The 13405-nt window shown below is 37.6% G+C and overlaps 2 protein-coding genes across 5 annotated transcripts; one reads left to right on the top strand and one right to left on the bottom strand.

The window, feature by feature from the left end:
• Positions 1-2753: 2753 nt before the first annotated feature.
• Positions 2754-9977, top strand: LOC112040757 (uncharacterized). Of its 4 annotated transcripts, none has more exons than XM_065775798.1 (5): positions 2755-4857; positions 5774-6769; positions 7186-7411; positions 8458-8516; positions 9055-9190. In XM_065775798.1, exons 1-5 carry the CDS (start codon positions 3088-3090, stop codon positions 9064-9066), a joined length of 3063 nt encoding a protein of 1020 aa, XP_065631870.1. In that variant the 5' UTR covers positions 2755-3087; the 3' UTR covers positions 9067-9190. The 4 variants fall into 4 exon arrangements, with proteins under 4 accessions (XP_065631871.1, XP_065631870.1, XP_065631869.1 ...); XM_065775797.1 differs by lacking the exon at positions 8458-8516 and adding an exon at positions 7761-7843 and having other exon boundaries at positions 9055-9161; XM_024073653.2 differs by lacking the exon at positions 8458-8516 and adding an exon at positions 9545-9977 and having other exon boundaries at positions 2758-4857; positions 9055-9197.
• A 608-nt stretch (positions 9978-10585) lies between these two features.
• On the bottom strand, positions 10586-11524 carry LOC112040773 (probable CCR4-associated factor 1 homolog 11). The gene has a single exon (XM_024073672.2). It carries the CDS (start codon positions 11522-11524, stop codon positions 10586-10588), a length of 939 nt encoding a protein of 312 aa, XP_023929440.2.
• Between the last annotated feature and the right edge of the window lie 1881 nt (positions 11525-13405).

Below are 13405 nucleotides of genomic sequence, written 5' to 3'. Positions count from 1 at the left end.
TTATTTTTTTTTTTTTTTTTTTTTTTTTTTTTTTTTTTTTTTTTTTTTTTTTTTTTTTATACAAGATAGAAATTCTACTTTAATTTAATCTAAGTGTATATGTGTGTGAAACTTCCTCCTGAAAACTTGAATTATAGCCTTTACCCCTCACACCACATAAGCACTTCTACTTATAAAGTGATCATCGTACTAAAAGTGTGCGGTAGTACCCATTAATATCAACCTGTAGTAATCCGTCACTTAGAGCATTAGCATTGGAAAATTACAATTCTACTATATTTTACCATTTCAAAAAGTCACTTTATCATTATACCATACCATTTTACAATACCTCCAGCATCCCAAACTTTTATTTCTCTATTCTACTCATTAAAATAATATATCTACATAATAAAATAATATATCCCAAAATTATATATTTTCTCTCCCATCAAACAATAACCCATTAGACAAATTCAAACAATAACCCATAACTCAAACTTCAAAACCAAAATCTAGCACATACCCAGTAGACAAATTCAAGAAACCCACCGCAAGAAACCCACGCCGCAACTACACCACCTGACCTACGCCCACATCAGTCACAAACCTACTCGCCGATCTCCACCTGACCCACCCCCACTCGCCGATCTCCACCGCCAGAAACCCACGCCGACGTTGCACCACCTAACCCATGCCTACATCAGTCACAAACCCACTCGCCGATCTCCACCTGACCTATGCCCACTCGCTGATCTCCACTGCCAGAAACCACAAAAAATACCCAGAAAACGATGAACAAAATACTGAGAAAACGATCCGCCTAAAGATTATCATGCCGATGAGAATAAAAGTGAGAGAGGGTTGAGAGGGTAGATGAGAAAACGATAAAGAAAGAGAGCATTCCAGATCATTGAGAGAGAGAGAGTTGAGAATAAAATATTATTTAAATTTATACAATAATGCTACAGTGCAATTCTATCTTTAGAACTGTACTATAGCAGTATTGCAAAAAAATTTGCAGTACTTGAGTTTAGAATTTTGATGCAGAGCACTTTGGGCTGCAAATGCCAAATTCTCCTTACATTTGGCATTTGCATTTCCCAGTGCTAATGCTCTTATAATTTATTGTGGACATATTTTTACTGGAATCATAGTAACTTCATATGCTTGATAATTATCCTATCTACCTAACGGTCAATTAAGCTTTAACATGGACTGAAAACTCATCTAAATAGTCTTTTCTCAACAAAAAAAAAAAAAACTCATCTAAATAGTCAATTACTTGCAAACTTATCTCATGCATGTAATAATAATCAAACACAGTGCACATTAAAATCCAAAAATATCATATAATACTCAAAATAAATAAACCCTGAAAATTCTCAGTTGTCACCGGCACCGCAACCTCCGAAAATCCAAAATTGTCTCTATTTATCTGGTCAGCTCCGAAAACCAATCTCTCTCTCTCTCTCTCTCTCTCTCAAACCCATTTCTGCTTCAATTTCCAATCCCATAACTTCATTTCCTTAATCTTATCACCAAAACCTCAAACTTCGGCGCGATCCATCGGATTCCTCAATTCTTAAACTCAATCACAGCCGTCCATTGAAAATCCTCAGGTTTGGTTTCTGATTTTCTCTCATGACTCGCTGAGTGTTTCCCGATGATGAATGGGGAGGGAACTCGTGGGACCCAATCCCACGTCCCCTCTCCTCCTCCACCACCACCGCTGCCACCGCCGTCCGATCGTCCCAAATCGGACGGCTGTAATCCGTCACTTAGAGCATTAGCATTGGAAAATTACAATTCTACTATATTTTACCATTTCAAAAAGTCACTTTATCATTATACCATACCATTTTACAATACCTCCAGCATCCCAAACTTTTATTTCCCTATTCTACTCATTAAAATAATATATCTACATAATAAAATAATATATCCCAAAATTATATATTTTCTCTCCCATCAAACAATAACCCATTAGACAAATTCAAACAATAACCCATAACTCAAACTTCAAAACCAAAATCTAGCACATACCCAGTAGACAAATTCAAGAAACCCACCGCAAGAAACCCACGCCGCAACTACACCACCTGACCTACGCCCACATCAGTCACAAACCTACTCGCCGATCTCCACCTAGCCCACCCCCACTCGCCGATCTCCACCGCCAGAAACCCACGCCGACGCTGCACCACCTAACCCATGCCTACATCAGTCACAAACCCACTCGCCGATCTCCACCTAACCCATGCCCACTCGCTGATCTCCACTGCCAGAAAACGATCCGCCTAAAGATTATCATGCCGATGAGAATAAAAGTGAGAGAGGGTTGAGAGGGTAGATGAGAAAACGATAAAGAAAGAGAGTATTCCAGATCATTGAGAGAGAGAGAGAGAGTTGAGAATAAAATATTATTTAAATTTATACAATAATGCTACAGTGTAATTCTATCTTTAGAATTGTACTATAGCAGTATTGCAAAAAAATTTGCAGTACTTGAGTTTAGAATTCTGATGCAGAGCACTTTGGGCTGCAAATGCCAAATTCTCCTTACATTTGGCATTTGCATTTCCCAGTGTTAATGCTCTTATAATTTATTGTGGACATATTTTTACTGGAATCATAGTAACTTCTTATGCTTGATAATTATCCTATCTACCTAACGGTCAATTAAGCTTTAACATGGACTCAAAACTCATCTAAATAGTCAATTACTTGCAAACTTATCTCATGCATGTAATAATAATCAAACACAGTGCACATTAAAATCCAAAAATATCATATAATACTCAAAATAAATAAACCCTGAAAATTCTCAGTTGTCACCGGCACCGCAACCTCCGAAAATCCAAAATTGTCTCTATTTATCTGGTCAGCTCCGAAAACCAATCTCTCTCTCTCTCTCTCTCTCTCTCAAACCCATTTCTGCTTCAATTTCCAATCCCATAACTTCATTTCCTTAATCTTATCACCAAAACCTCAAACTTCGGCGCGATCCATCGGATTCCTCAATTCTTAAACTCAATCACAGCCGTCCATTGAAAATCCTCAGGTTTGGTTTCTGATTTTCTCTCATGACTCGCTGAGTGTTTCCCGATGATGAATGGGGAGGGAACTCGTGGGACCCAATCCCACGTCCCCTCTCCTCCTCCACCACCACCGCTGCCACCGCCGTCCGATCGTCCCAAATCGGACGGCGGTGGCGGTGGTGGCGACGGTGGCGGAGATGCGGGTGAGTTAGCTCTTGCTATCTCGCCCGCATCGGCGTCGCCGTCGTCGCAGTACTCGTCGTGCGGCGGCGAGTCCGAGTTCGACCGCTATTGCAGCGCGAACTCGGCCATGGGCACGCCTAGTATTTCCAGTAGCACGATCACCAATTTTTATGATTTTACAGACTCTGAATTGTTCACTAGAAATTTAGGGTTTTCCGGGGATGATGGTGGTGGTGGTGGTGGATTGGAGGGTTTTAGTTTGGGAGGGAAATTCGATTCGAGTCAAAATAGAAACGTTGATTTTCGACGAGAAATGATTGGGGATGATGGGGTTAGTAGGTTGGAAATGTATGATAATGAGGGACTTGTTGGACTTGGACTTGATGATGATTCAGGTAAGGAAGAAGGGTCTATAGGGTCGAGAGAGGATGGGGAGCTTGGAGTAATGAGGGGTCAGGATGTGGATGTGGAAGTGGGAGAGAGTGGAGTTGGGGAAGGTTCTTCGAATAGGGTAGTTGGCGAAGAGGGTGGCAGTTTATTTGATGGGATGAATGTGGAATTTGATTTCGAGGGTGGTGGAACGGAGAGGGAGAGAGGGGAAGGAGAAGAGGATGGGGACTCGTCGAGGCATGAGCATTCGGAAGGTGAAGATTCGATGTATAATTATGGTTCGGATGGTGAGTGTAGGGACCAATTTCATGTTCAGAGAAATGTGAGTTATGGCCGGGAAAAAAAAGTGGAGAATGAAAATCCGTTGCTTATTAACTCGTCTGTGGCGTTTGGTTCTGATGATTGGGATGATTTTGAGCAAGAAACGGAGGGAAGTGGTATGCTGGCTTCTCTGACATTGGATCCGTTCCAGGAACAGAAAGAAAAGGATAGTGAAACTGAGGGAAACCTTCTGAATTCAAATTCTGAGATTACACATGGGATTCCTTCAGCTGGTCAGATTGACCAAGGACAAGTTGTGACCGAAATGTCTTTGGTGGGAAAACTAATTGAAGGGGATTATGAATTGGGCGATGATAATGATGGTTGTTCTGTGACCCCAACTGCTATTTCAAGTTTGGCTGAACCAAAACGAATGGAAGTTGTGAGAGGCATTCCTGAAGCCAGGTATCAAGTTCTAGGTGGTGATGAATTGGCAGAACATACTGAAAGTGCTTCCATAATTCCAAGTGGGTTTTCGAATTTCAATGAATCAGAGCAGCAACATGTGAGAGACACTACCGTTACCAACAATCAAGTTCGAGATTCTGAAAAACCAGAAAGTTCTGTTAGCAATCTCTTTCAAATAGAGCCGGAACAGCTTGCTGAAGGACTGCCTCTGGACATGGATTTGAAAACTGTGGATAGTGGCATGGAAAGGGAGCATCAATGTGTAAATACCAAAGAAGCTATTGGCACTGCCGAAAGTAGAGTTTTATCAAATCAAGATGTGGGGAAATCAAAAATAAAATTCGATCTCTTTGATGTTACAGTTAATCAACCTTCCTCTACTTCAACTGTATCTCCAGAAACCACAAATCTCAAATTATTTGATGAACGTGAAACAATGTCATCTCCATTTGTTTTTGAAAATAAGACGAGGATAGTTTCAAACAATTCTTCTGTTTCTGCAGTTCTCTTTGAAGACCATCCCGTATCACTTCAGGTGTGTTATTATTAGTTTCAATGTTTACTGAGTACTCATCTTTTTGGGCAGTTTCCAGCACAAGTGAATAGCTAGTCTGTAATTTGTACTTTAAATTTCTCTAGATTCTCATGTCATGTTATTCTTGATTTTTTGATTGGTAGCTTACACATGCTCCCAATGAGATATGAACCCAAAACCTCGAATTCCGCTTATTCTTGTGGGAGGAAATTCCATTTTAGCTACAGCTCATTGGCATGTCATTTTATTCTTCATACTCTGACAAATACAATGATATAAATCTTAAAATAATATGTACATGTGTTAGAAGATAATCATTTTGGGTGATGATGGAAAATTTGTAAATCCTTTATAGTGTGCTTGAAAATTTTTAAATAATATCTACATGTGTTAGAAGATAATCATTTTGGATTATGATGGAGGGGGAGGAGAGAGATGAGGAGATGGAGGGTTTACGAACTTAAACGGGGAGGGGGGAGGGTTTTTGAGGGGTATCTTACTTAAATTGGAGTGGGAATTTGGAGGAATCTGGTGGGGGAGGGGTTTGGCTTATATTAAAATAAAATAAAATAAATTGTCAATGTTGTCCTTATCATGTCAATTTATATCTATTTCTTTAAATTAGCAAAAGAAGGTAATAATTGTCAATTTATAAGACTTCCCCTCCCTTCCCTCCCTCTCCTATCCATACTTAATTTTTATAATATCCAAACAAAAAGGAGGAATATTTATTCACCTTTCCCCTTCTTAATTTTTTTAAAAAATTGAAAGAAGGGGAAGAGGTAACCATTCCCCTCCCATCTTCCATGGTTTTGTGCAGTCTGAATTTTTCCAGTAGGAATTCTTTGTGTAGGTTCTTCAAAGTTACAGGTTAAGTTAAGTTGGTTGTATTCTTATTTTCATTCCAATTTTGTAGACGGAGAATCTTGATATAAATGAATTCTACGATGAGGTTGTTCATGACATGGAAGAAATTTTGCTTGAATCTTGTGAGACTCCCAGGACTAGGTTCTCTCAGGATAATAGAATGTCACAGTCACAGCTGTCTCTACCTGTTAGAGATGGTGGGTCAACTGCTTCTACTTCTGGTACAGATGACGCTTTTCCTCTCATTCAACACCCGCTTAGAATTGATGGGGTTGAAGTAGTTGGTGCGAGACAGAAGAAGGGGAATGTCTCCTTTAGTGAAAGACTGGTTGGAGTGAAGGAATACACTGTGTATAAAATGAGAGTGTGGGGCGGCAAGGATCAATGGGAGGTTGAAAGACGATATCGTGATTTTTACACTCTATATCGTCGGTTGAAAACTATATTTGCCGACCAAGGCTGGATTCTACCTACCCCCTGGTTCTCTGTAGAAAAGGAATCCAGAAAGATATTTGGAAATGTATCTCCTGATGTTATTGCAGAGAGAAGTGTTTTGATTCAAGAGTGTTTACGTTCAATTCTCCATTCCAGATTCTTTTCAAGTACCCCAACTCCATTGATTTGGTTTTTGTCGCCTCAAGATTCATTTCCTAGTTCTCCTATGTCAAAGACACCGGTGCCTCAGCCAACCTCTTTTGCTAGAGTAGCAGATACAGAAAATGTTTCCAATTTAGGGAAGACTATATCACTTGTTGTTGAACTTCACCCTTACAAATCTATGAAACAGATGCTAGAAGCACAGCATTATACTTGTGCTGGATGCCACAAACATTTTGATGATGGAAAGACTATGATGCAAGACTTTGTTCAGACATTTGGTTGGGGTAAGCCTCGACTTTGTGAATACACTGGTCAATTATATTGTTCTTCATGCCATACAAATGAAACTGCAGTCTTGCCAGCAAGAGTTTTGCATCAATGGGATTTTACTCAATATGTAGTTTCTCAGATGGCTAAATCATATCTGGATTCTATACATGACCAGGTACTTTGGATACTCACCCTCACTTTTAATGGTTCACTGTGTTGTTATGTATTGCAGTATAGCTTCTTAATGGGAATAAATGATTTGAGATTTATTGAGTAGCATACATAATAAAGTGTTTCAGCTTTTGACTTTGGCTTGAATTATGCATCATGGTCCAATTTTGCTCAACTAGGACTTGTTATGCATTTTATTGTTTGTTTGGACTGGCGCATGGATTATATATGTGTGTGTGTGTGTTTTGATATATTAAATGAGAAAGCGGGAAAGTACACAGGTGTACAGCACTTGCATTTTTTTTTTCTTTCTTTTTATCAGTTTTCACTTCACAAATTTTAAAATTCAAGCTAAAATTCTTAGTTCAACTTAACTTTATCAGAGGTCTTGATAGTTGTTTATAATGAATTGTCTTGCAGCCCATGCTTTGTGTTAGTGCAGTTAATCCTTTCCTATTTTCAAAGGTCCCAGCCCTGCTTCATGTCATGGGTATCAGGAAAAAAATAGGGACCATGCTTCCATATGTTCACTGCCCATTTCGTAGGACCATAAACAAAGGACTTGGGTCTCGAAGATATCTTCTTGAAAGCAATGATTTTTTTGCACTTAGAGACCTCATTGATCTTTCCAAAGGGGCTTTTGCAGGTTAGCTTCAAATAAGTAGATTATTGCTAATTACTCGAAAAAACAACTAGATTATTGCTAATTCAGATTGCTTGTATTGCTACACGATCCAATTTGTGAATCTATACAGTAGTATTAATATGAGATATGAGATATTCTTGTATATATCCAGAGACACACGCATACAGTGATACTCATATGCATACAAACAGCAGACAGGATTAGCATTCACTTGTACATCATATTGACATTTGCTATTTCGATTGCATTTTTGTATGATATAAATATACAAGTGCATTTTTTTATGATATTTGCAATATGTCCATATGTTATATTGATATAAACTCATTGATTTGATGCTCTGCTACAGTTTTTGATTCAGTTCATCATCATAGGATGATATTCCTTTTCTTCAGGAGCCCCATTATTGTAGATTCTTTTTGCCTATAAATGGTATGGAAATGTTAACTGAAGAATTCCATCTCCATGAAATGTTTGTGTATGGAATTTGCAATCTTTCCATACGTTATATTAATATAAACTGATTTTAGGATTTGCAACAGTTTTGATTCCATCTTATCTTTTATTTATTTATTTAATATTAGTTTTGATTCTTTTTTATCATCATATAGTTGTTGTCTTTAAGCTAATGTGCTCTAGTGCAAATGGCAGTTCCTTCTCCCATAGGCAGGGGGTGAGGCTGTAGGTTCAAAACCCACTGCATGCATGTGTAACTTACTAATAAAAAAGAAGAAGAGTTTTTGTCTTTAAATGCCACTTCCTCCTCTTTTAAGTGCAAGGTGGAGGGTGAGCTTATGGGTTCAAAGTTCAAACCCACTCGGTGGTTGCATAATTTAATAAAAAAGGTGTTCTTTTTCCCCTTTCAATGATATGGATACAAAATTAAATAATTCCATTCCCATGGAGCATTGGAGGTGTTATCAATTGTCTTTTCTAGGGATTTGGTTTACCTTTACCATAGAGGTCAGCATCTCAGCACCAATCTGCCTTTAGTAAGAGCAGAATGATTCGTATCTTCAGAAGATGATAACCACTTGTTGTCACAGAGCCTTTTCATTTGAATCTTCTACTGTGGATCAAAGCTGCTACATCTTTGGAATTCAAGGTCTGAAATGTTTTATATGATGACGATCTTCTCATTTCAGACAATATTAATATTACGTTCAAGCCTCTGCTAGTATTTTTTGACTATGCAGTTGGGATTCAATCTTTTTGTTTCTGTGGTAATTAAATGCATCCAATTGGATAAGAATTCTTGTTCTCACCCATCACCCCATATTTATGGGTGATGATGGTGCCATTGGGCCCAGAGGTCATTGCCATTTTAGGATTTAATCTTTTGTTTTGACAAGTAACAAATTCCATTAAAAGAAAAGGCATTAAAGGGCCGCAAACCTAGTACATGGAAAATATAGAAAGGAAAAGCTTTCTTAGGATTTATGCCAAGACTCCATCTCTTTATTTTAGTTTTATGCATTTATGTTGAATATAGAGTTGTTCGCAGAGTGAATATGTGAGTTTACATCTTCCTGTTATTATAGTAAATGTCATGCATCTTATAATCTACCTGCAAATGTCTGACCCAACATTTTTTCTTTTCTAAATACACTGTACATTTCTAATGTATATCAACACTTTGGCAGCACTACCTGTGATGGTGGAAACCGTATCTAGGAAAATACTGGAGCATATTACAGAGCAATGCCTCATATGCTGTGATGTGGGAGTCCCCTGCAATGCTCGACAAGCTTGTAATGACCCTTCTGCTCTCATTTTCCCTTTTCAGGTGGGCTTATGTTCTGTACTATGGCCATGGTTCCATGCCATAAATTAATTATGCTTTCTCCATATGGTTTGATTAGTTATGTGCTGACAAGGAAGTATTTACTATATCATTTTTCTTATAATCCTTGGTAACTCTGTTATATACCAACTCATGCTATGGGTTATGTTGCACCAGTTAATATAGTTAGTGGTCACTGGTCACCATTGGTGTCTCTATGTATTTAAGTATGTTTGTATTTGTTTGTGTGCATGAGTTTTACCAATTCTATTTTGCATGATAAAACTTGGGAGTCATTTTGTTGAATATTAAATAACATACGTCAACCTGACCTGCAAAATAATTAACAGGAAGGTGAGGTTGAAAAGTGTAGATCTTGCGAAGCCTTATTCCATAAAGCTTGCTTCAGAAAGATCATGAACTGCCCTTGTGGGGCACAGCTTAGGCCAGAAGAGAGCGTAAATAATGGGGCTGGTGGTGAGGTTAATAGAACTTTGGGGAGGAGATCTGGTTCTGGGCTGTCTGTAGGACTGCTCTCTGGACTGTTTACAAGGGCAAAGCCAGAAAAGACACAGCCGAAAGACGGGGACAATGTTATATTAATGGGTTCCTTGCCAAGCACTTCTCTATGATACGTATACATGCATTTGTCTCATTTTTGTTTGTTCTTGATCTGAAAGTATTGAATTTCATTTGTTGTACTTGTACCTATAGTATTCAATAATGAGAATCGGCCAAGCCATTATATTGTTGTAGGCTTGTAGCCAATGTGATTTTTTTTTCCTTTCCCTTTCTATAAGGTGTAACATGCAATATCTATAAGGTGGTTGTCCCTCTCCCAACATTTTTTCCCCTTTCTTCAAGTGGGCTTGAATGGCCCATTGTAGATCAACGTGCTACTCAAGATTTGAAAGTTTGGGTTGAGCATGAACCCACAAGAACGAGAAGACCATGGTTTATTTTATTTATTTCATTCTTTTTGTAAAACTTTTCCAATGTATCAATTACGATATAAAGAGAAAAACTAAAAAAATAAAAATAAAATAAAGGAATTTACATTGGTCACAGATTGTAAGGAGGGTTCTTGGTGCATGTCTTGTTTTCTTGATGCAATGTTTTAACTAGTTATTTGTGATAGAAACTTTTATTTTATTTTATTTTATTTTAAAAGAGTTTCAATCTATGATGTTTACTTATAATGAATTAATTTTTTATGTAGGCAAGAATCGAATTTCAAATCTCTTTTTCGAGGATAAGAGACCAATTGATATAAACCAAAAAATAAATAAATGCTAACCTTATTACTCAAATAAAAGAGAGTCGATAACAGATGTAATGTAATATAATTTTTTTTTTTTTTTTGGGAATCCAAATACAATGTAATTGCTTGCCTACTCATCACCAAGCGGATTTAGCTTCAATCCTTCATTGGATGGATCAAAGTCAATCCACTCCAAGCCATGAAGAACAAACGAAACCTTTCTCAACAAATGCCCATTATGTCTAGTTGCACGATCCTTCTTCTCTTTGAAATACACATCCATGAACTTCATGAAAGTTTGTAGAGTCAACAAGGTATCAGACCCAGCCTGGTGACTCCTCCCAGCCACACGGTGCACCCCAAGTGTGTTAGCCACTCTCTCTAAACCCCCATAGAGCCCATCACAAAACCTAATCATATGCTTCACATCAAAAACACTGCGCCCAAAGTTGAGTTGCACCAAATCCATAAACTCCACGAGATTGCAAGGGAGTTCTTGGCCAGTCACGATCTTGATCAGGTGGGCAAAGTCATATCCACCATGGAAAGTAACCCAAGTGAAATCAGAGCCATTCATAACCAACCCAGACTCAACCATAAGTGCAGCAAAGTCAGCAGAGTCAATACCCTCTTCCAAATTCTTCTCAAAATCAATTCCCTGTCGCTCAAGTAACTCAATGGATTCAGGGTTTTGGAGATCATTGTGGACATCAAAATCCTTAAAGCTGAACTGCCACACGTACTGAGAATCCGTACCGAGATTCGGCAAACATCCTCTGTGGTCGCAAAGACCGAGACCCAGTTGGATAATATTGGTGGCGTTAACGTTGTGTCGCATGAGTTGATAGTTCCAAAAGGGTGGCAGTCTTCCGAGGTCGCGCTTTTCCACGTTAACAGGTTTGTAGATAACTCCAGGAAATTCAGTGTCCATGGATACGATCGTGTGAGTCATTAGAGCAATCTTGATGAGGTCGAACTCTTCCTCCAGGTTGTGCTGCCATACTTCACGTACAACCACTGCCGCCGGAGATAGAGGAGGAGGAGGAGCATCACGAGCAGAAACAACCATGATCAAATATACCGTAGGCGGTGTAGCAAAGAACAGAACGAGAGAACAAAACGCACAAGGATGAAAAAATTTATGGACTGTGGTACCGTATTTATATACATATGGGGATGAGTTTCCTAGTCGGAATTGGTATTTGTAAAGGTGGCCAATTAATATTAAGATAGGATTAACTTATAAATTAAACTCCTTTTATTTATTTAAGGGGAATACATTAGAAAAATTTTACTTTACCATGCATAGTTACCACATCTAAACTATTAGGGCAGTACCGTAACACTTTGTACCTTATTCTATGGGTAATAATTTAAGGAAGTAAATGTGCATTTTCATAGTTTAGGGATAAGTGTAAAGAAGGTATCGTTTAAGAGGATGAAGTGGACATTCTCATAATTTAGGAGTAGGAGAGTAAGTGTAAAATGGATTATAGTTAAGGGTTAAAGTATACATTCTTATAGTTTAAGGGGCCAAGTGTAGAACGGGTATAGTTTAGAGGCATAGTGTAATTTTTCCAAAAAATTAAACTCTATTTCTAAGATAGTTTACTATATATTAAGGGTCCGTTTGGATTGAACTTATTGTTGCTGAAACTGAAAACTGAAAACTGAAAACACTGTAACAAAATAATTTTTAAATGTGTAAATATTACTGTGGGACCTATTTTTTAGTGCGTGAACAGTGCTGTAAACAGTGCTAAACAGTGTATGAACAGTGTTTTTTGTCTCTAAACAGTAAAATCATGTGATTTTACTGTTCACTGGCCGGGAAAAAAAAAAAAAAAAAGAGAAAAACTCAAACGTGGACGCACGCTGAAAACGCAGAGGCCAAACGCCCTTTAAACTCTATTACTTAATTTTCAAGAAATTTAAAAATTCTTTTTCAACTAAAATTTTATGATTAAAAGTTTCAAGTAATTTACTCTAGATGAAGAGGAGGTATTTGGTATCAAATGATACCATGTTAGTGATATCAAAATCTAATAAGTGTGAGATATGTCAACAAAAAATAATTAAACCCACTAACAATTGAAAGACATGTGTTAGTGGTAGTTATTTTTGCATACGTGTCTCTCGTTTATTGAATTTTGATAAGTATCATTTAATACAAAATACTTTTTCCTAGATAAAACTCTAGCTATTCTTCAAAATGAGGAATAATTATTCCTTTTTAAAATGTTATGTGGGAACTTAGGATTTTCACCTCACCAAGGGCGGACCTTGTAGTGGAAGGCTTGACACCCTAATTCCACACTAGAAGGCTTTGTCCGCTTTGGGGAGCCAAGCCCTCACGGTTTTGTATTACGAAAGGGTGGGATTGTCCCACATCGCTTAAGTAACCCTCCCACTAACACAAGCTCCAAGGGCATATAAAGTGTTAGTGGGAGGGTTACTTAAGCGATGTGGGACAATCCCACCCTTTCGTAATACAAAACCGTGAGGGCTTGGCTCCCCAAAGCGGACAAAGCCTTCTAGTGTGGAATTAGGGTGTCAAGCCTTCCACTACAAGGTCCGTCTTTGGTGAGGTGAAAATCCTAAGTTCCCACATGTTATATTAGCTATTCTTTAGTAAGTGCAATAATTTCAAAACTTAATATATTTCCAAATAAACAAATAAACTTTCCATATACATCTAACAATTATAAAAATAAAAAATCATAAAAAATAACACATATATTTCTTAAATTTAAAAACAAAAATTTTAAAAAGATATAATTGTATGAGTAAGATATTTTCTAAAATTAATTTTTTATTATATATTTATCTTTGTTCCCCTGAATTTTTTTTTTATAAAGTTTTTGTTTTTTCTCTACCACAATTAATACATAAAGAAACAGTAGACTGATGGAGAAAAAAAATTGTTTTACTTTATTTATGGATTATGATT

The sequence above is a fragment of the Quercus suber genome, unplaced genomic scaffold, assembly GCF_002906115.3.
Source record: "Quercus suber isolate HL8 unplaced genomic scaffold, Cork oak 2.0 scaffold_119, whole genome shotgun sequence".
NCBI classification, from domain to species: Eukaryota; Viridiplantae; Streptophyta; class Magnoliopsida; order Fagales; family Fagaceae; genus Quercus; species Quercus suber.
The sequence above is the reverse complement of the archived record's forward strand: the minus strand, read 5'-3'. Positions and strand labels throughout refer to the sequence as shown.